The sequence below is a fragment of the Ixodes scapularis genome, unplaced genomic scaffold (assembly GCF_016920785.2).
Source record: "Ixodes scapularis isolate PalLabHiFi unplaced genomic scaffold, ASM1692078v2 PGA_scaffold4__175_contigs__length_147842914, whole genome shotgun sequence".
Taxonomy (NCBI): domain Eukaryota; kingdom Metazoa; phylum Arthropoda; class Arachnida; order Ixodida; family Ixodidae; genus Ixodes; species Ixodes scapularis.
In genome coordinates, this window is record NW_024609879.1 from 5,674,174 (window position 1) to 5,696,950 (window position 22,777).

At 48.6% G+C, this 22,777-nt stretch overlaps 1 protein-coding gene across 1 annotated transcript in view; it reads left to right on the plus strand.

The window, feature by feature from the left end:
* LOC8051611 overlaps nt 1-22,777 on the plus strand; it is a 246,865-nt gene that overhangs the window by 23,555 nt on the left and 200,533 nt on the right. The window contains exon 3 of the mRNA XM_029970185.4: nt 11,293-11,584. Coding sequence (XP_029826045.2) covers nt 11,293-11,584 — 292 coding nt within the window. The remainder of the gene's footprint in view (nt 1-11,292; nt 11,585-22,777) is intronic.

Genomic DNA, 22,777 nt, shown 5'->3' on the forward strand with positions numbered 1-22,777 from the left:
TTCAGAGCATGGTGTCTTGGAAGGCTCTGGTGGTCCTACAGGGACGCACCGCCACAAGATTAAGCGGGGTAGCGTTCATACTCACGACCCACCCTGCTGCTCCCGAGTCCCGAACTCGACGTCTGTCAGGGTCTCCCATAAGCGAGGGCCGAAAAGGCTCGAGGACTTTCGCTGTCTGTGGGCAGCTGGGCCCGCGACCCCCTCCGAGATCGGGCCTGCGATCTGAGTCAGCCGGATTGCCTCTTCCTCGTCCTCGTCCCACGCTGCTTCCTCAGGTCAAGTTCAGCGCTGCTTTGTCGGCTGCGCTCAGACTGCCCTTGCTCCTGTATTCAGGCGCCTACGAATTGAATATTCGATTGGACTCCGTCTGCTACCACAGCGAAAAAGGTGGCAGCACGAGGCACAAGTGTACGAGTTTCGGGGCCACTTGCGGAGCCCAGCGGGCCGGAAGCTAAACCTGGCTGGTCCGAGCGAAACTTCTTACCGTCGTATATCTTGCGCGGCTAGGCAGAAGAGCTTCACGACCCTCGCTGAACTCCTCCAACACAAGAGACACTCAATTTAGCTCTACTCGCGAGCATCCGATTAAAAACACGAATCCAAACAAATCAACGCGAGCAAAGAATCACTCAATTTCCTACGCAGCTTTGCAGTCAACGTCTCCCGCGACAAGATTGCGCGCGCTTTCCGCTGCATGACCCGGTGCTTCATGAATCGACGGTGAAAACCGTTAGAGCGGGAAAGGGGAGAGGCGACATCAACGCTGCGCACTTCTCCCCGTTGTTGAATTCGTAGACAACAACTTGAAGGAAAGTTAAAGTTCGCTGACGTTGCGGCCGCCTATCAGACTGCGCGTCAGTGCCACAGCTCGCGCCCCTGGTGGATCTCGGGGAGGTCGAATGGTTTCCGCTTGGTGGATGCCGGACCGCCGGACGTCCGCGCCAACCTCGCCTCGATGGCGCACGCAAGAAGTGTTAGCCGGTTCGCCGGCCGGAAACGTCATTCACCGCTTCAAAATGTTCATGCCAGTTATCTTCAGTCTCATGTCGGATGGATATTTTGGTACGGATAGAGGTCAAATCAGTTAGGTACTTGCCTTAAACTGAACTGTTTTTAACATTTGCTCCGATATTGTGACATTATTAGCGCCCTTTCTGTGTTTTATCTTTTTTTGTCGCCTTTTGGTGTGCTTAGTGCCACGCGTTCTCTAATGCCTGCCCTAAATATCGACATTTCAAGGAAAATCGTCGCAGAGAAATCGGGTTCATAGTACACATAGCAGAGCGCGTTGGATAAAGTACAGTTCACACTGAAAGAATAAAAACACAGAAAATACAGGAGGGACAGACACACACAGTTCTTTCAACGAGCAACTACATTTAAATGATGCCCATTACACTATGATGAACCACCTTGGATACGGAGAAAATTAAGTGAAGACGAAAATACTAGAAGGTACTAAAAAAAGATAAAGAAAAAGGTAAAGATGGCGGAATTTAACTTTCTGAAAAGGAAGAAGAAGAAGAAGAAACGGGAGATGTTTTCTATGACAATTCCGGCGCTAGGAAATCCTCACTGTCGATAACGACAGTGAGGGCTCGGAAACATTGTCTGTGGCAGTTTTGATCTTGAAGGCTTCGATGATCTCTCGCCCATACTTGTCTTTTTGTGAGCAAAGCACAGTAGTGTTTGCACAGCTAGGACAGCAATCTTGGCAGGTGCGGGCGTGGACGACAATCGGATGGTAGGAGTCGGATGACGCCTTGTTGGTTTCGAGAAAGTGTTCTCTAAGGCGAACGTTCAGGCATCGTCCCGTCTGGCCAATGCATTGACTGCCACAACTGAGCGGAATAGAATATATTGACTTCTCTTGGCATTTGACGTATTTGTTGACGTGTTTGAGGGTGCATTCTGGTGGACGACTTTCGTTATTTACCCTTTGGCACATTTGTTTTAGCTTCATCCGACATGTGAATACTACCTTCGTGTCGAAGCGGGCAACGAGACTCTTCAGGCGGTGGGAAGTATTATGCACATATGGAATACAAGCCGTGCGTGTGTCGCTGCGTCCATTGTTGTTAGATGATCGGCAGTTGGGCCCTGTAATGAGACGCTGAAGGGTAGTACGGAGGAGGTCTGCTGGATACCCGGCTCGGAGAAGCCGGTCATGCTGACGTTGGACGCTTGTTGATGAGAGATGGGAACAGGATTTTGAACGAGAAGAGGCAAACAGGGTTCGAATAATTCCAAGCTTGACCAATTTAGAGTGGCTGCTGCAGAAAGGGAGGACCGGTTTTTTGGAACGTTGTTGGAAAGTCCAGCATATGCCTTCGGGATGAAGATGAAGATCCAGATACTGGAGTCCCTCTTCTGTTGGTTCTTCACTCGTAAACCTAAGACCCGACGAGCAGGAATCGAATGCTTCACAAATGGCCCGGGAGGAAATGGAGGTCGGATGAATAACAAGATAGTCATCTACGTATCGAAACACTCGGCATTAGGGGGCGAAAACATCCAGTCTGGACTTAACTGGTCGGTCTACGTACATGAGAAACACTTCACTGAGTATTGGGGCTAGGCAGGAGCCTATACAAACACCCTTCTCTTGTCTTAATATGTTGCCGTTGTATTCAACGAGAGCTGACTGAAGGTATAAGGCAAGGAGATCTTTGAAATCCTTAACTGTGATCCCTGAGGTATTTTGAAACTTACAGAGACCATGTTCATGGATCGCATCAGACACGGAATTCAAGAGAATCCGGGGGTCTAGGCTGTAGTAAAGCTCTTCTATGTCTAAAGAAAACATGGAGAGTGGCTGGGTGGTGGAGTGTAGGGAGGTAAGGTGCGAGATAAGATCTGTGGAGTTTGAAATCCTAAAGGGCTGGAGGAGCGTCACCGTGGAGAGATGTTTTTGTAGGAATATGGCCAAGGGGTTTCTGCCAGCAACCTCTTTCAGATACAATGTGTGGCGGTGCGTCCCTGTAGGACCACCAGAGCCTTCCAAGACACCATGCTCTGAAGTGTCTACATTCTTCAAAAAGGAAGAGAAGGACGACGAGGGACCCGAGCTCGAGGCAGCCCTGCGCGAGACATAGAAGAACGACCGGCCTGACGGTGAAGAGACCGCACTGCGAGTTCCGCATGACTGCCCATGCCCAAGCTCTGGTTCCTTGCAGAGTAAAGTATTTTTAGCTAGATTTCCCGACTTTGTTGGTCCATACCCGACGCGCTCACGAGAGCGGTCGGGAAAGACATAGTGGTGACCCGGTTTTCGAACTGCAACGCAACCAACGGAACCAGCCTTGTCATGACGGACAACGACGCGACAACTTCCTCTGGCATCTCTACAGTCACCTTGAAGCTGCCTCCTTTCTGGCCGGCGGACCCGGTGCTGTGGTTTGTGCAGGTTGAGTCCCAGTTTGCGACTCGGCGCATCACAGCGGACATGTCGAAATACCACCATGTCGTGTCAAGCCTCTCGCCTGCCATCGCCACAGAGGTGCGGGACCTCCTAATTTCACCGCCAGCGGAGGACGCATATAACACCCTCAAGGCTCAGCTTATTCGTCGGACAAGCGCTTCCGAGGAAAAGCGGCTCCGGCAACTATTAACAGCCGAGGAACTGGGCGACCGCACCCCCACCCAGCTGCTTCGCCGACTGGAGCAGCTACTAGGAGAAAAGGCGACGACAATTGACCAGTCGCTGCTCCGCGAGTTGTTCCTGCAGCGGTTGCCAAGCAATGTGCGAATGGTCCTCGCGTCCGCAGGGGACATTGGCCTCGCCAAGATCGCCGATCTGGCTGATAAAATCATAGAGGTCTCGGCAGCACCAACAACCATCTCAGCGGTCCAGGGCAGAAGCACTCCGGACGAGCTGGGCGAACTGCGAGCGGAAGTCCGTCGTCTCGCCGACATGATGGCGAAGCTCCAGGTTCCCGGCAGACGCAGCACGTCACGGGAACGACCACGGCGCAGGCCTCGCTCATCGTCTCGCACCAACTCGGGGGAATGTTGGTACCACCAGCGGTTCGGTCCCGCTGCTCGCAAGTGTGAGCCGCCCTGCTCACGAGCGGAAAACGGCAGGGCAGAGCATTGACGGTGGCCAGTGCTCCCGCCAACGAAGACAGCCGCCGAACTTTGTTCTTTGTGTCTGACCGCATCACTGGTCTTCGTTTCCTGATAGACACCGGAGCAGAAATCAGCGTGATCCCAGCAACCGCGGAAGAGCGCCGGCTCCCCAGCACGTCACAGCTCCGGGCCGTCAACAACACGGCCATTGCAACGCATGGTGAGCGCTCACTGACACTGGACTTAGGATTGCGGCGCACATTTCGCTGGGTCTTCGTATGTGCGGCTGTTCCCCACGCGATTATTGGGGCTGACTTTCTGAAGCATTTTGCACTCCTGGTGGACGTCAAGTGCAGACGCCTCCACGGCGAAACAACTAGTCTGACAGTGCGAGGCATTGCCTCGTCCCTAGCTTCCATCAGCCTCACGTTCGCGGTTACAGCGGATGCGACGCCGTACTCCAGTCTCCTCACTGAGTTCCCGGAGTTGACGCGTGTAAGCTTGGACGAGCGCCCCGTCAAACACAATGTTACACACCACATTCAGACGACAGGGGCGCCTGTTCACGTGCGCCCACGCCGACTGCCACCGGACAAGCTGCGAATCGCCCGACAAGAATTCGAGCACATGCTCGAGCTGGGCATTGTCCGCCAGTCGGAGAGCTCCTGGTCGTCGCCTCTCCACATGGTCCCCAAGTCCACCCCCGGGGACTGGCGCCCATGTGGAGATTACAGAGCCCTCAATCGCATTACATCAGACGACCGTTACCCCATCCCGCACATCCATGACTTCACCGGAGCGCTCGATGGCACTACCATGTTCTCGAAGATCGACTTGGTACGCGCGTACCACCAGATCCCCGTCGAGCCCTCGGACATACCTAAGACAGCCGTTACCACGCCCTTTGGATTGTTCGAGTTCCTCCGGATGCCCTTTGGGTTGAAGAACGCTGCGCAAACGTTCCAGCGATTCATGGACCAGGTGTTGCGGGGCCTGCCTTTTTGTTATGTTTACATTGACGATATACTCGTGGCAAGCACATCTGCCGAAGAGCATGTCGCACACCTCAGACTGTTGTTCGATCGCCTCGTCGAGTACGGGCTTGTCGTCAATGTGAGCAAGTGCGCCCTAGGCAAGACGGAACTCGACTTTTTGGGGCACACGATAAACTCTTCCAGAATCCGTCCACTCTCCATCAAGGTACAAGCCATTCAAGAGTTCCCGAAGCCGTCGACGAAGAAGCAACTCCGGGAGTTTCTTGGTTTGGTAAACTTTTACCGCCGGTTTCTCCCGGGCTGCGCCGCCAAGCTCGCGCCGCTGCACAGCATGCTCTCGGGCAGGAGTAGCTCATCCACCGAGCTCACATGGGACGAGTGCACCACATCGGCATTTGATAGTGCCCGTCAACTCCTTGCCACTAACACAATGCTTTCACACCCAAAAGAGGGTACTCCACTCTCAGTTGTCACCGACGCATCGGATATCGCTGTTGGTGCGGTGCTGCAGCAGGAAGTGAACGGACATTGGCAGCCACTTTCCTTCTTCTCCCGCAAGTTGACACCGACGGAACAGCGCTATAGTACATTCGGTCGTGAACTTCTTGGTGTGTATCTGGCCCTACGACACTTCCAGCACATGGTGGAAGGACGACAATTTTTTATATTGACGGACCACAAGCCTCTCGTCCATGCGTTCCAGTCTTTGAAACCAGGTGGGGGGAACCATTCACCGAGAGAGCTCCGGCAAATGTCCAGCGTCTCCGAGCTCACGAATGACATCCGGCACATCCACGGCGCTGAGAACATCGTAGCGGACGCGCTCTCACGCATTGGTTCCTGCACGGTTGAACCTCCAGCCGCCATCGACTTCAACCGACTGGCTGCAGCGCAGGGTGAAGACGCAGAACTACGACAACTCCGTACATCCCCCGGTCGCCTCGTGTTTGATGAGGTCACACTACCCATGTGTACCACCAACGTCATATGCGACACATCAACAGGATCGCCGCGCCCGTACGTGCCGCACCAGTTTCGTCGGCAGATTTTCGACGCCCTTCATGGACTATCCCACCCCGGCATCAAAACCACACAGCACCTGCTAACATCCCGGTATGTGTGGCCCAATATCAACAAAGATGTACGTCAGTGGGCCCGCGCCTGCGTACAGTGCCAGCGCGCCAAAATTCAGCGCCACACAGTAACACCCATCGGAACCTTCGACCACCCGGACGCGCGGTTCGACAATATCCACATAGATATCGTCGGACCGCTGCCGCCATCACAGGGGCAAACCTACCTGTTGACTTGTGTCGACCGGTTTACACGCTGGCCGGAAGCGATACCGCTTTCCGACATCACCGCGGAGACTGTGGCGCGTGCGCTCGTGGCGCAATGGATCTCGAGGTTCGGCTCGCCGTCAACCATAACCACGGACCGAGGTAGACAGTTCGAGTCTCATCTCTTCGCAGAACTGATGAAGCTCCTGGGATCAAAAAGAATCCGAACCACAGCGTACCACCCCGCGAGTAACGGCATGGTGGAGCGGTTACATCGGCAGTTGAAGGCCGCTCTAAAGGCCCATCAACGACAGGACTGGGTGGAGGTGCTGCCCTTCGTGCTGCTAGGCATCCGCACGTCGCTCAAGACGGATGTCGGCTGCAGCGCGGCCGAGTTGGTCTACGGGACCACCCTTCGCCTCCCCGGAGAATTCTTTGCATCGCCACCAGCTGACGCCTGTCCCGACCCCGCGGACTACGCCACCAGACTCCGAGAGACGATGAAACAGCTCCGCGCCACAGCACCGCGACTAAGCCGTGGCCCGTCTACCTTCGTGAGTGATGAATTGGCGACGGGTACCCATGTCTTCTTGCGACATGACGCCGTACGGAAGCCGCTCCAACCACCCTACGACGGCCCGTACAAGGTGCTGCGCCGAGGGACCAAAACAATGACATTGGACATCCGCGGACGGCAGGAAGTCGTTGCATTGGACCGCGTGAAGCCAGCCCATCTGGACAGTGCTCCGTCAACTACACTACCAAACCTCACTCCCCAACCGAAAACGCCGTCAGCAACAACCCCGATCCCACTAGATCACTTACGCCCTCAACATCCTGTCGATCGTGCGCACCCCTGCTCCTCGAGCACTCAACAGCCGCATACGAGGACACGCTCTGGACGCCATGTATACTGGCCAGCGCGCCTTGGCATTCCGGATCCTCAAGCACAAGCCGCTACCGGCCGTCTCCCATCACCCACACGATTTCCCCAGGCCACTGTGTGAGGCTGCTATTGAAACGTTCGCCTCCTCACTGGAGGGGGAGTAATGTGGCGGTGCGTCCCTGTAGGACCACCAGAGCCTTCCAAGACACCATGCTCTGAAGTGTCTACATTCTTCAAAAAGGAAGAGAAGGACGACGAGGGACCCGAGCTCGAGGCAGCCCTGCGCGAGACATAGAAGAACGACCGGCCTGACGGTGAAGAGACCGCACTGCGAGTTCCGCATGACTGCCCATGCCCAAGCTCTGGTTCCATGCAGAGTAAAGTATTTTTAGCTAGATTTCCCGACTTTGTTGGTCCATACCCGACGCGCTCACGAGAGCGGTCGGGAAAGACATAGTATAAGGCATAAGGAAGGTATAAGGCAAGGAGATCTTTGAAATCCTTAACTGTGATCCCTGAGGTATTTTGAAACTTACAGAGACCATGTTCATGGATCGCATCAGACACGGAATTCAAGAGAATCCGGGGGTCTAGGCTGTAGTAAAGCTCTTCTATGTCTAAAGAAAACATGGAGAGTGGCTGGGTGGTGGAGTGTAGGGAGGTAAGGTGCGAGATAAGATCTGTGGAGTTTGAAATCCTAAAGGGCTGGAGGAGCGTCACCGTGGAGAGATGTTTTTGTAGGAATATGGCCAAGGGGTTTCTGCCAGCAACCTCTTTCAGATACAATGCTTCTGAGTGGCACGCCTTCCTTATGTGTCTTGGCTGTGAAAAATACGGAAAAATACTGTTTTGCAGGTGAACCGAGCGTTTTCTTGAGAGTGGGCAGATTCATCAAAGTGCCCAGTCTTTTTGCCTCTGCGCGCAGAGGTCCTGATGGCCTCTTCTTTAGTTGATCAAAGTTCTTTTCCAGTGCATTCGTGACCTTCTCTCCATAGGTTCCTTGATCCATGACCACGAAAACACCGGTCTTGTCTGATTCCTAGAGATGGATTTCCTAGCGCCGGAATTGTCATAAAAAACATCTCCCGTTTCTTCTTCTTTTTCTTCCTTTTCAGGAAGTTAAATTCCGCCATCTTTACCTTTTTCTTTATCTTTTTCTAGTACCTTCTAGTATTTTCATCTTCACTTAATTTTCTCCGTATCCAAGGTGGTTCATCATAGTGTAATGGGCATCATTTCAATGTAGTTGCTCGTTGAAAGAACTGTGTGTGTCTGTCCCTCCTGTATTTTCTGTGTTTTTATTCTTTCAGTGTGAACGGGTTCATAGTCCCTGGAACACCTGTCGGATACCATAAAAACCGGTATTGATCAGTTTGTCGGCGAAGACCTGTTCGATGCGGCAGTAAATAAATAAATGTGTTTATAGGACTCGACTTTAGATCTCTTTGTACAAGTACTTCATCAATGTTAAAAAACGCCTTAAATAAACATTAGACTTGTTTCGCTAATGTAGCTGAGTAATAAATGGTGTGTGCAAAGTGAGGTATATTTGACAGTTGTAGTTTAAAATCTTTAAATTTATTAACTAATTTTTATATACTTAGTGAAGTCCCAATCCTTTTCCGTGCTATCCCCATTTCCGGCTTAAAAACAATGCAAACCGACACAAATAAGAAATTTGTAGTTTATCGAGGCAATAAGTGTGAAATAACTTTCTGGAGTTTGTATAGGTATCCATATTTCGTACACTTTAAATGAAAATATAGTGACTCACTACAATTGAAGTCGGCCCAAGTACATCTACTACTTTTGTATTTTCAAGTGCACTTTTTGTCCAATAAAGGGACCCTCAAGGTCCCTTTACTGTACAAAATGTGCACTTGTAGTATTTATGGTAGTATTTAGGGTATTTATGCTCCCCGAACATGACCTATAAGAGAAAACTACCCAGAACACAATTTACGACTCGAAATTCTCTTTATTTCCGCCTGAAACAGCCGGTCGGGAATTCGCTGGATTCAGTCGCGTCACTGTTTTCTCTATACTCACGGAACGTTCAAATCATGCGTAGCAAATATATTCAAAGTCGTCGGTCATCACGACGCACCTTCAATATCATAAATAGTATATAATATGAATGTGGCCTCAAAAAAGCTGCGAACACGTTGATAAAAAAAAGTTGCACAGATCACGGGAAGTACATTTACTACGTCACACTCAATATGGCGACGTACAGCGGGCTGGACGACGCGATGGCGGCACTCAACGTAGCAACGTTGCGACGGACGTGGGGCCGCTACTTCGGAGCTGTCGTTCGTGCACGGCACCGGCGAATCTATCTTCAAGCGCGGAACATCGAACGGAAGGAATGTAAGGGTGAAACAATCGCGCTACAAATGGTGCAAGTAACATCGTCGTCGTTCTCGTCTGCTTGACACGCCGAAAAAGAGGGGAAAAAAAACAAAGAAACGCGACCCGGTGGAGCTACGTGAGTTTCGGCAACTCTGTCCTCCTCGACATTTCCTCTTCCTCCTCGCTACACATCGTCCAAACACCTAGACACCTAGAATGACTAAGGCCTCTACAATACCTCCTCTCCACATCGCTTGACGTCAACCGATGTGTCACACTTTTCCGTTCATCTCGACTCGTCTCGACGAGGCCGAGACGAGCCGCCAGACAAGATCTAGTATGTTCGCCCGCGCTGTTCGTCCGTTGTCAAATACATCGAATACGCGGATCGTCGAAGGTTTAACGTATTTAATATGTACTCAGATCTTAGAACATCCATATTGTTGCGTGTTTCGTGGCGGTTCGTTGCCGTTCGTCAGCTCTGGTTCTCAGCAGGAATCTAACACTAGACTTAAATCAGTTAAGCTTTAGTCTTTCGTAAAAAGCACGTAGAAATACCGTCACATAAAATTACATAGAACTGAACAGTAGCCTAGTTGTCAAAAAAAATGAGAATCGGAACCGTTTCTTACTTTTATTTTGATCTAAAATTCCTTTCCGTACAGGTATCGTATTAATCGAGCAATAGGCGCACTGTTTATGAAGGAAACGTGAGGGTTCTCTTTTCCGCGGAGCACGCGGATTGCCAATCACCGCGATCGACAGCATGATTCGAGCAGTTTACAGGAAATAGATAACGTGTTCGCCCGAAGACACCACCTGTGAAGATTGCATTTTTATGGAGAATCGTGTTCTCAATCTGGTTATTCGCTATGTTATTTATGCGCAAAGCAATGATTGACCATATACGTGTTTTGCGGGGAAGTAGACGCAAGGGCCTTGTTCATAAATAGTGCGGCTATTACTCGAGCATGTACGGTATACAAGGGCCCACGTTTCATGCACGTTTCTCCTACATCACAGTAAACGTCACAAAACACATTGTGACGTACGGAACATCCCTGGATTGTTCAGAAATCACTTCAACTGAAAAACAAATTTGACGAAACGCACTACGCCATTGTCTCCGCCGCCATTGCCGAGCGACTGAAAAATAGAGATGTCAGGTGGCCGGACCCAGAGCGTGACGTCATTGGAAGAGCGGAGAGGCCTTAAAGTGACGGTGGTGTGGATCCACATGTCATGGCCATGAGCGTCCGTGCTCAGGTTTCGGTTTCGGTTTCGAGCAGTTGAGTTTTTTCGGCTTTATTAAACTATACATGGCTCTACAACAAACATGACTCATGGCAAAAAAAAAAAAAACCTTTTTGCGGATTAAAGTGCTTTTTTAATATATACTTTCAGTGACTGGCCTGCTAAAAGCATACTTTTAGAATGCTAAGTATAATTTTAATGTATTGATTATTACCAAGAGATGTCTGGTAATCTATTCTCCATGAGCTTGTTTGCGCATTGACCTCCTGTTCATGAATCTGTGTCGTAAATATCGCACGTTGTGCTCCCCTTGCACTAGACAACAACATATTGCATGGTGCCTACAATTCAATCGGGAAATGGAGCGTTGGCACTCTAAGCTATCTTTCTTGGTGGCTTCAGTGTAGCTCAAGCCTCGTTATCTGTCCGGCACTGACTTAACGTCCCCTGGCCGCAGATGCGGCAGCCGCAGTTCGGAGACCGCCCTGGGCGACTGGCAGCGGCGCCAGCCGTCCATCCGGCGGTCGCCCGTCGCGGCCTCGGGCCCAGCGCCCGGGTCGCAGCGGTCGCTGCTCGGCGGGGACCCCGAGGACGAATTGGACGACGAGGACCTCGACGGCGGCCACCACCCGCTGTCCCACAGGGGTGGTAGCGGCCGCGGAAGGGCCGACCAGGGCTTGGAATACCAGCCGGACTGCGTCATCGTGTCCTCGAGGACCATGGACAGGTTCCTGCCGGCCTTCGGACAGGTCAGACAGCTTCTATACACTGTGTGCTGTCCTGTTGTCAGCGCTGGCGTGACCGCCGCCATTAGCAATAGTTCCAGAGGGCGTGTTAAAAGCATTCGTACAATTAGAGAGCGGGGCCAATTCCAGCTTTCTAAGTTTAATAGAAAAAAACAAGAAAGAAACCCTTGAGACTAGGGACAAAAAATGGGCTAACATAACACAGTCTAAAAAATCTCAAGGTTTTTTTGTTTTGTTTTTTTACTCTAATCATTTCTTAGCTCGGCTCCCCTGAGCTCTGATTTCCTCTGATTTAGGGGGCATCACATCCCCTGGTTTAGAGGGCGCAGGGGAAGAAAGAAGGGAAGCTAAAAATTCCTCAGTGATTCACGCGATACCTAGCTTTATCTGGATCCCGATTCGCTCACCCGTTAGAGCCTAAGCGAATCTGGGAGCTGGGAGCGTCTCGCTTCCCCGTCATCGCTCGTTCCCTGGGCATTCGCCATGTTGCCCTTAACTGGGCGTTCGCCATTTTGCAATCAACTTTTCCAAAAGCGCATTTTGGAAGAGTCGGTTGCCATAGGGTTACTAAATTTCAAAGAAACAGCCTCTGCCTCGCATTCGCATCTATGCCACATAGGCGCACTTCAAGCGAATGTGCAGAAGCTGCCGTGCGGCGATGCCACGATAGCGATGTCTGCCGCTTCGTCCTCTAAACTCTCGACGAGCGGCGGTTGTTCGCCACGATGGGACGGGTTGTGAATCCGCTGACGATGATGCAGTGTACTCGAACTGTCCTGTACGCCAACGTGCTGCGTAAACGCGTTTCCCACACTAGGGGCCCTAGTCTGGACACTTGGTGGACGAGTCGGCGAGAAATCCGGCAACGGTGATTAGCCGGCGCCGCGCTGGACCTTGGCGGCGTCCAATCAAGGCCAACGTTCTCGCCAACGTTTTCGCCAAGTGTCCAGATGAGAGCCCCACGGGTGTGCAGTGCGCGTGCGCAGAAACCATAATGGCGTGAAGAGTCTGCGCATGCGCCGTGCCGACACCAGCGCCACCGACGCTTCTTGACGTCGAAGCAGGCCTAATAAAGGTTCCCCGTAGTCGTCTGTCTCCAGTTGGAATGTGACGTCATAGTTGTACTATGCTTGTCTCGGGGATCCTTTCACCATGCTAAATTCTGCGAGTTCTTTTTTTGCGCTATTTTAATGTCATTTTAAAACGAATAACGATAAGAAGTATGCTGAGTCACATGGGAAGCAATGAGCGCTACTATAAAAAAAGTTCTCGGACAATTTCGATAAGGTTTTGTCCACCTCTTGAACACGTTAGGGGAAATATCAATCGGTAATAAATCGGTCATCTCACGATAAGTGACATATTAGTAGAGCCCTGCATATCCACGGATTATCTGCGGATCATCCGCAGATATCCGGAGTGAACTGGCGGATCCGAATAAAAACAAATCAGATTTGGCGAATTCCAGATCGGATGCGGATATCCGCGGTACCGGATCTACATTTTTGCCGAGGCGGCCCATAAACGTGTGCGACCGCACAATGTATACAGTGAAGAGAGACTGCTACTGCGAAGTGCATCATTGAGTCTTTGGCAGGAGCAAATTACTCTCTTAGATAAAAGGTGACCATTAGTGAGAAAAGTGTTCTTTACGTCAAAAAAGGTTTGATTCTCACCAGAGATTGTTTTAAAACGTTCTATCTCACAAAAAAAAAATGCAGTCCCTGGAAAAAATAAAGAATGTAGGAGTATCAGCTGTCTCGGGAAAGCAGGTTATTGTTTGGAAGAGAAAGAGCAAAAAACGTTCTTTGGTAAAAAAATAAAAAAATAAAGCTAGGAGGTACAAGTTATAAGAATGTAGAAGAAGCCTGGAAGTGACGTTTTCGCCTAGAAGGAGTTCGAGAAGACTGAATTCGATCCTTTGAAGTGGTGGAACTTGCGCCAGCACGACATTCCGCACCTCATTATTGTAGCGAAGTTCGCGCATGCCGCCCCAGAATCAGGTGCACTAATAGAGAGAAACTTCTCATCAGCGGGAATTAATTTAAGATCGGTGACCTAGTCTTCATTCGTTCATGGTCACGGTATTCTGTTTCTTCTACACAGCAACCCCGACAAGCGAAACCTTGCGTCCGTGTGCGTTTTCTTTTTCTCTACAGTTGGCACTGAGTTGTTTTTAAGTATACGGTGCCGAGCGTGCAGTTGTGAGATAGTGTTTAAAACTGAAACCAAAAGGAGATGTTGCCATTATTCAATATTGTGACATTTTCCTAGTTGTTTACTCGCGCCTTACCACACGTAAAGTACTTTGCTGTGGTGAGGGTAAGCCTTTTTTTCCCCATTGTTTTATTGTTTGGCCAAAAAAAAAAAAGTGGCATAATGTTATTAGTTTGTTCTTGATACTATTTATGTTCATTAAAGTGGGTTTAACAAAGCAAAAAAAAAAAGTGAAAGCCGTTTACAACTCCCTGTAACACCGAATTAGAGCGCAGCTCTTGAGGAGGAGGAGGGAAGGGTACTGGGGGGTGAAGTGACCTGGGGGGGGTCACGTGACCTTGGGGAGTCACGTGACCATGCCGATGATGTTATCAGTGACGTCACTGATGACGTCATCAGTGACGATGACGATGCGGACTCCGATGACGTCATCAGCGATGATGACGATGACGATGCGGATGTCGGTGACGTCATCAGTGACGTCACTGATGACGTCATCTGTGATGATGACGATGACGATGCGGATGCCCCCCCAAGTCACGTGACACCCTCAGGTCACGTGACCCCCGCCGAGATCACGTGACCTCCCCGATGACGTCATCGTCACTGATGACGTCACCGGCATCCGCATCGTCATCGTCATCATCACTGATGTCATCAGTGACGTCACTGATGACCTCACCGGCATCCGCATCGTCATCGTCATCATCACTGATGACGTCATCAGTGACGTCACCGGCATCCGCATCGTCATCGTCATCATCACTGATGACGATGACGATGCGGATGCCGGTGACGTCATCGGGGAGGTCACGTGACCTCGGCGGGGGTCACGTGACCCTGGGGGTGGTCACGTGACCTGGGGGTGTCACGTGACCTCGGGGGGGGGGGGGTCACGTGACCTCATGGGGTCACGTGACTTCAGGGGGGTCACGTGACTTTGGGTGTCACGTGACCTTGGGGTGACCTTGGGGGTCACGTGACCTTGGGATGACCTTGGGGGCCACGTGACCTTGGGATAACCTTGGTTACGCCGACGGCGACGCCGACGCCGTTCAAGCCGGGAGCGGGCCCCTAAGAGCTGCGCTCTAAAAACAATTTCCTTTGTTTTGAGCTTATCTTCTGAACAGAGTGTCAGTATCACAGACTTTCAAGACGATCTCATAACTGAGATCATCTCTCCGGCGATACGAAGTGTCTCTGGAATGATGATCGCTTATTTTGTAAACACAATAAAGCAGGATACAATAAAATGACTTTCACCGTATTCTGACAAAAAAGCTGCTTGTCCAAATGTAAGCAGGCGGCTTATAGGATTTTACTTATGCTCGATGCTATTGATGTAAAATAATGCGGATTTAGGGTCGCATCAGGCTACGAATTTTGGGGATACGTTTCGGATGCGTATACGAATTCTGCAAATGCAGATCGGATACGGATGATCAAACTGTTATCCGCGCAGGGCTCTACATATCAAGTAAAACAATTGATAATGCCAAAAACCAGTTGAACCAGTTACACTCGTTACACAGTCTCGATTCTTACGATTACAGTGCTAAAGTAAGTTCGCAGTCAAGCGGTTTAATATTTAGATAACAACCCGACAGCGAGGCAAAAACGGGATGGAGAACACACAGCTTTCCGTTGTCCCTCCCGTTTTTCCCCCTCTCCCCGAGTACCATGTCAGTAAAAAATTGTATCCATAAACCTATAACCTTCAGTTATCCCATATTGTCTAATATACATACAAATCAATTCCGCTCGTGCACTAGGCAGCTTCAGGTGCACGAGCTGAGCAAGATTTTACTTCTGTTGTCTGGTTATGCGTGTGCAGTCAATGAGAGATTCCCTTGAAAATGTTGGGCCTATAACCCCTCATTTTGACAGCGCAATGCTAGGAGAGGAGATACAAGACTTCAAAGATGATGATAGAAACGCAGCGGTCAGTTGCAGCTCTTAGACCTAAAACGTAAATAATTTGCTTCCAGAGGTACGTGATGGGATGGAAGAGCTGCGAAGTGTTCTGAAAAGGACTACAACATCATATTTATGAAAAAAACGTGTTTGTTTTCTGTAAGGTACGCGATCAAGTCCAATACCCCCATGTGACAAAAATTGATTTCATAGTAAGTTTTTTTTTTATGTATTTTATGTTTGGAGACGCTTCATGTGTTTTACGGCGAGGTCCGTTCGACAACGCTGAAAACTACTTCAGATATTGTTCAGAGTGTTGAGCGGAAACGTTGCTAGTGATCCTGAGTAGTGACCATACTACGTGTGGACGTAATAAACGCATGCGTTTTTCTTTTATGCTTGCACGTACTGACCTACAAGAAATCGGTTATCTTCCATCGGATTACATGGGAGTGTAGTTTCGTTATTAATGTGATATAGAGCCAATAAAGTATTCGGCGAATTGTCTAAATACCTTTTGAGTAATTTAACTACTAATGAAAGAACCTTTTTAATACACATAAAACAAATTAAAGTGCAATATAAATTAAGGGTAAAGCAGTTCTACCTTTCACGAACTGGTTCCTTCCGTCGCGTTTTTATTGACAAGAAGTGAATAAGAGCCCAGCAAGCTCAGAAATGAAACAGAACAGAGGGCACAGATGCGCTTCCTGTATTTAATTACACATACCTACGAGATAAACCACCACCTCCACTAATCGCTTAAGCTTAAAAAAAATCATCTGAAAGTAATAACCGTTACTTTAGAAGTATTTTGGTTTATTTTGTGCGTGTGACATTCTAATTGAATACGTTTTCAAAGCGAAGAATTATAACTGTAATTCATAAGTTCAATAAGTTTATTACTGCAATTTAAGAACTAGATTTCTGAATCTCAAGAGACATGTAAACTGCGGGGAACACAACACGAAAGCGTATGTAAGTGACGTGTGCGTGTCAGCGTCTCGATTCAATTGTGAAAGACGTCGTCGCGTAACTATGCTACAGCACCTAATTTGTTGGGATGCTGAAGGAGAAGGAGCAGGATTAAAAGTATAATTGCCGCCTCTTTATATTATTATTTTAACACCTTGACAGGTTGGCTATCTTTTCTAATGTCCTTGGGGGGGATCGGTGGCCGAGGGGTCTAGCGCACACCAGCTCGGAGCACGTGGAGCGAAAGCTCGCGCTGCAGAACCCAGGGATCCTGGGTTCGAGCCCCACCCCTGCCCGTTTCGATCTGGATGAGCATCGTACCGGCGTGCGGTCGTGTATCACTACTGCGTGGTGCACGTTAAAGGCCCCAGGCTAGCGGTTGTACTGCACTGGCTAAATTTCTCATCTACAGCTGGGAGACTCGTCGCCCCTGTGAGGCAGACCAAGTTCTAGGCTGTTTTATAAACACACACACAACCGAATTTTTTTTCTAATGTCCTTGGCGGGCCTGGGAGGGTCTACAGATTATGTAGTTCCTTACGGTTGTGAATTAAAAAAGTGCAAAGGATGTAGTTTTTTACGGTCTCTTTGTACTTTTTTAAACGGGTATTGATATTTTGAGGACCATGTATAAAACGCGGTATACCAACCCGTATCTATAACATCTGCACAACCAAACGATTAGTGCTGCTACGTCGGATAACGGTGCAGTAATAAGTAAGTGAAAACTAGCAGGAAATCGAAAAGATCATCATTTTTTCCAAGTGCACGAAGAATGTATGATTCGTTTGTGACGGACAACAAAAAAAGAAAAAAAATTCAGAGACTGAACAAATGTTGCAAAAGAACCGCGGCAGTGGAGCCACAAAAAAAAAAAAAAAAAAGTAAAGTGTGCTTGTTGGTGCAATTTTAACGGAGAGAAGTATTTAAAAAAAATGTGGTTGCAGAAATTCGCAAGAAAATTAAGTGGATTAATTGTATCCACGCGGTATTAGTAAGATAATATTTAGCGAAAACAAATTAGAGTAAGAACGGCGCTCAATACTGAGTCACCATTAAATAAAATGGAATGGAATGAAACAAATATATGATACCATAAAGGTTTATACTAGCAAAAATAAAACAAAATTCCTTAAACTCAGATACAAAAAAAAATATTTGTTACAATGAAGCTTACAGTTATTTATGTTTGTAAGTCTTACGTCATCAGATGCTAAGCGAACTCCATTTAGGTGGAGCATTAATTTGCCCCGATAAACTTCTCTTACAGAAGTACGAGTGTGCCATTTAACGGTCTTTGCCTGAAAACAACTTTAGTGCAATCTTCATATTACTTAGATGAGCGAGTTCTAAACGGGTATTTATAATGAGATAGGTGTTAAGCATGGAAACATGTGAATTTTTTGCCAACTCAAAATATGTCTAGCGATTGTTAACGCATTAAAGCGTTCTGCTTTCTTAAAAAAAAAAGTTTATTTTGCCACACGCTTATTCTATCCAGGCCCTTACATATGTTTTTTTTTCTTTCTTTGAGTTCAATGCCAGCTTATAAGCATGGTTTCTCGCACGGCTGCTACCGGCAGAAGATCGACTTCTCATGTCCCTCCGTATAGGCGCTAAATAGTGGTCGATCGACAGAGCCGCCGAGTCGACTAGGCTCAGCGTCGGTTCCACGCACAACCCATCTCCTATACGGCGTTGCAGCTCTCGCCCCATGCTTCCGCCTCCATGACACTGTTTCCCCCTCATTTCTTCAGCTTCCAGAATCGGGGTTTTCCATTTGGCGGAGTGTGCGGTTCGCGATACGGCTCCCAAACAAAACTCCTCGCCGCTTCTATTCGAGCTCGGGAGAAGAGCATCCCGGGTCCCCATGGGACGCCGTCCCTACAGGTTATAATGGGCGAGACTGCGATTCGGAGAAGTTGGTTTTTCTGGCAGAAGAAAAGCGGCATCCAGGCAGCTGCGGCCATCGTCGATTCCCCAAAGACCGCTTGGGCGTTTCATGCCGTGTCGTCTGCCTGGTCGCCTCGGGGTTATGCTGACAGTGCAGCGAAAGAAACGGGTTGTCGCATAACCCTTTTTGGGGACTGGGTCGCGCGATTTTGTTCTCCGCCCACTTCGTTGAGGTGCGAAGCTGGGTACCGTGTGGCGGCCAGGCTAGCTGTTCATTGGATCAGCGAGCACGTAGCCTTCGCGCTGCTGGGGTGTTGTTGGGAAAACGAATTTTCGCTTCCGGTTTGGATGTACGGGAAGATATCACGAAGGAAACGGTGGACCCTGATGACACGGCGGAAAGTAGAGATGGAAGTATGCTGCGTAGGTCTACGCCGGGATTCTCGGTGGTGAAGCGTTTTGTGTGCTTTCTTATCTTGCACAAAACGAGTTGTGCAAATCTTGGCGTCTTTCCGCGGATGTGCGCTTTGGGACTGAGACATTGGACGTGTTTACTCTCGAAATCGTCATAAAATCGAATCCTTTATGTCATTCTTTTCGCTGATTTGTTTTTCATTTGCACCTCGGGTAGCAGGTGACGTAAGGTGCAAGCGCAAGTTGTGTTTATATCAGTGCGGAGAAATAAACGAAATAAACACTGCATACCAATATGGAAAAAGCCTCCACTATATCTTCAAAAAACAGGCGCGTATTCAAGATTTTCCTATTACTGAGTATGCGGAGTATTCTACCGATGCTTTCAACAAAAAATAAATGCTTTATGCAAACTGATTTTGACATATACTAATATGATTACAAAAATTACAGCGCAAATTTAAGCCGGTTAATCTGCAATTAAAAGTCTGGATATTCGCTTTTACAAACAAGGTCATTGAAAGTCTCGTATTGGTCATTTTACTCGCCCTTATTCAGTTGTGTACGAATCTTCCGTTGAAATCACAAAACGTTAAGCTAGTTTACAGCTTGGCCGTGAACTTTCCCGATGCTCATCCAAAGCTGTACACTTTTCCCTACATTATTGTGGCAGTAGAATCGAAAACTGAAAACGTGGTGGTTAATCGGAAATAATAGCGTATTTGTTTCTTCAATATGACATTAATATTCGTGACATTAAAGATATAATATTCAACGATTCACGCCTTAAGAGGATCTGATAATGTTTATTCTCAAAACCGGGTCTTCATCAAACCGACAGATGTGCTCATTCAGACCTCACCGTGTCCAGGCTTTAAGTATTTTGAAGTACTCCCTAAATTTAGCACGGGTACACATTCTCAATATCTATGCTTCAGAAGTGTGCAAAAACCCACCACCTTTGAAGCGAGAACGAAAAAAGAAGAGTTGTTGAATATCACTTTTTCTTTCTCTTTGCAACGGGGAATCGTAAGTACAGCATAAGAAGTGCGTCTTCAGTTTTAGATGGGATTTTTGTCTGCCAATAATAACTGAGACGGGGATAGGCTCTGCTCTTTTGATATAACGACATCAATATGAGTTGGGCTCGTTTGCCACAGGTGATTTTCTCGGAGAAAGACCCGCTACTAATTACGAATGTCTATATATGTTGCGGCTCAGTCGTGACTTAGAAGTTCTATATTTGACGAAAACGTCTTTTTTTTAGGAACGCTTTGAGATTTTAAAGTTACATAGTTCAATCGCGATAAGTGCTCGCATCGTGACGCAATGCATAAGCAATAGTTATGCTTTCGAAAATGTTCGCATTACAACGCAGCTTGATTCGTTAAAATTCGTTGACGCACACCATGGCGTCATTGGTAGAAGGGACGCGCGAGTGCCATCTTTGGGCGAGGAGGCGCACGAGGAGAACACGGACGTGTTTTCGCGTGACACGCAGCTGGTGGAGTGAGAGGGCAGCCCCGACAGCACGGTACGGCTACCGCTACACAAATCCCCACTTTCCCTACGCTAAAACACCTTCTGTATTAATAAATTCTGCCTGTACCGTTTGTACGTCCCAAAATCCCTCTAAATGCGCAGCATTTATAAGTCTTCCTCGGCGTCATGCTGTGACATGACATTGACCACGTGACGTGTGTAAGGTCATATCATGTGACATAGTGACGCCCTAGTCTTACGTGACGATGACCAAGTGACGTGAGCTAGTTCATGTCATGTAACGCAATGACGTCGCAGTGAAACGGGACGTGACGGTGTCGCGCGACGATCGGGTCAATGCCTGGGAACGTGACTTTACGCCACGTAACCACCCGACATCGCGGTGTCATAGGCGTAATGTCATTATCGAGCCACGTACACCAAAAGCGTACACCGGCCGGCAATATGAAGGTGAACACCTTACCTGGTTTTTTGCCTGTTTTAGGGCTCCCTAAAGCTATATTAATTCTCAGCGTCTCAAATGGTACGTTGCTTGGGGGTCTAAACTTTGCGTTCTAGCACTCTTCTGGAACAGAGCTTGTTCCAAAACTTGCACCAGCGTCGAAAACAAGAAGAGGACTGTTCACCTTCATATTGCTCACGGCCGTATCTTCCCTTTGTCTGCATTTAAAACCGCGTACATTTTGCTTTCCACTTTTTGGAAATCCCCAAAACAGAGCAGCCTTTCTCTCCTGGCGCACATGCAATATCAGCGTGTTTCCGCACATGGACGCTGCGTTGAGGGCAAAAGTTAGGAGAGGCGCAGCCGCGATCTGCATCCGTCTCCCGGGTAACAAATGGCCGTTCTCCAGTTTTCACTCCCCTTTCCGGTAGCGTCCTCCGATTCCTCTTCGAAGCCAGCCCTCGGGGACGGGATGGAGGAGTCGGGATTTGCCGATTCCTTGCTCGGAGTGGAGCAAGAGCGATGGACGTCGTTTGTCACTGCAGGCCCGGCAGCTCAGGCGTCGCACCAAAACAACTCCCTTCTTTTTTCCCCCATCTTCATTTCGAGTTTCCAGGGGTGGGAGGCCCGAAGAAAGGAAACAAATAAAATGAAACAAAAGGCGTTCTCAATGTGAAGGAATCTAGCTTTGTCTCTTCGTCACCACGCCGTCTTAGTACTGCGGAAAATCAAGGGTGCGCAAAATGAAGAGGCAGCTCAGGTTCTTATAAGCAGCAGATACTTTCTGATAATCTTTCTTTCCTTGTTTATAAATAGATCGTTCGAAGGCCCCCAATGACCACTTACCTAGCGGTAAGTGGTCAAAATTATATATCAATCCCTAACTTTATATACATACTGTAACAACCTCTCAATGTAATCACCGCGCACATTAAGATTCTTGTCAGTCTAGCTTCTTACGTTCGTCTTGGCACATATGTCGCGCTACTAGGGTGCTTTGATATTTCGCCGTCAAGGCAACTTCTTTTGCTCGTAATATTGACACTCGAGATGATTTTTGTTTTTGTCCGGACGTAGCAATATAGTCATGTCCGCCTACAGAAGCAGAGTACCGTAAACATGTTTACTATATTTGGCTAAACGGCGTCTGTGCAGTCGTGCCTTGTGCCCAGTAGTTAGAGCTTTCTTCGCGAAAACACAACACTGCACCTCAATTTTATCTGGCCGCCATGCCGGGCACACGGAAACGCCTGTCTCCAGACGTGCATTCTTAGCCAAAAGCAGAGTTGTCCTGTCGGGGCCTCTGGCGCCAAATTCGCTACAATCTAAGGCTCCTGTCCCCTTAATTTTTTTTTTTTTTTATATTCCCTAGGCAGTTCTTGATTCCTTCCGTCCAAGCATTGGAACATGACGTTCTAATTCATCTCCACTTTTCTGGAAATCACGGCAGAACACGAACTTACAAAAAGAAACTCCCAGGACACGACGACATAAAAATTAAAAAAAAAAGTCAAATATGTTACGATTGATAGAAGCCTCTGTTGCGTTCCTAAATTACGTGCTTTCGGAAACTTGCCTTGAGACGATGTGCTTTAGAATGTTTGCGTTAGTAGCTTTTCTTTTCGTAGAACAGTTGTAGGATGTATGGCTTGGAGATGTTTGAGGGAGATCGGTGGCCGAGTGCGTTAACGCACCCCAAGTCAGAGCGCGTAGAGCAAAAACTCGCTCTGCAGAACTCAGGAATCTGGGTTGAATCCGGACCCCTGCCCGTTTCGATCTGGATAAGCATCGCCGAACCGGCGTGCAGTCATGTATGACTACTGCGTGGCGCATATAAA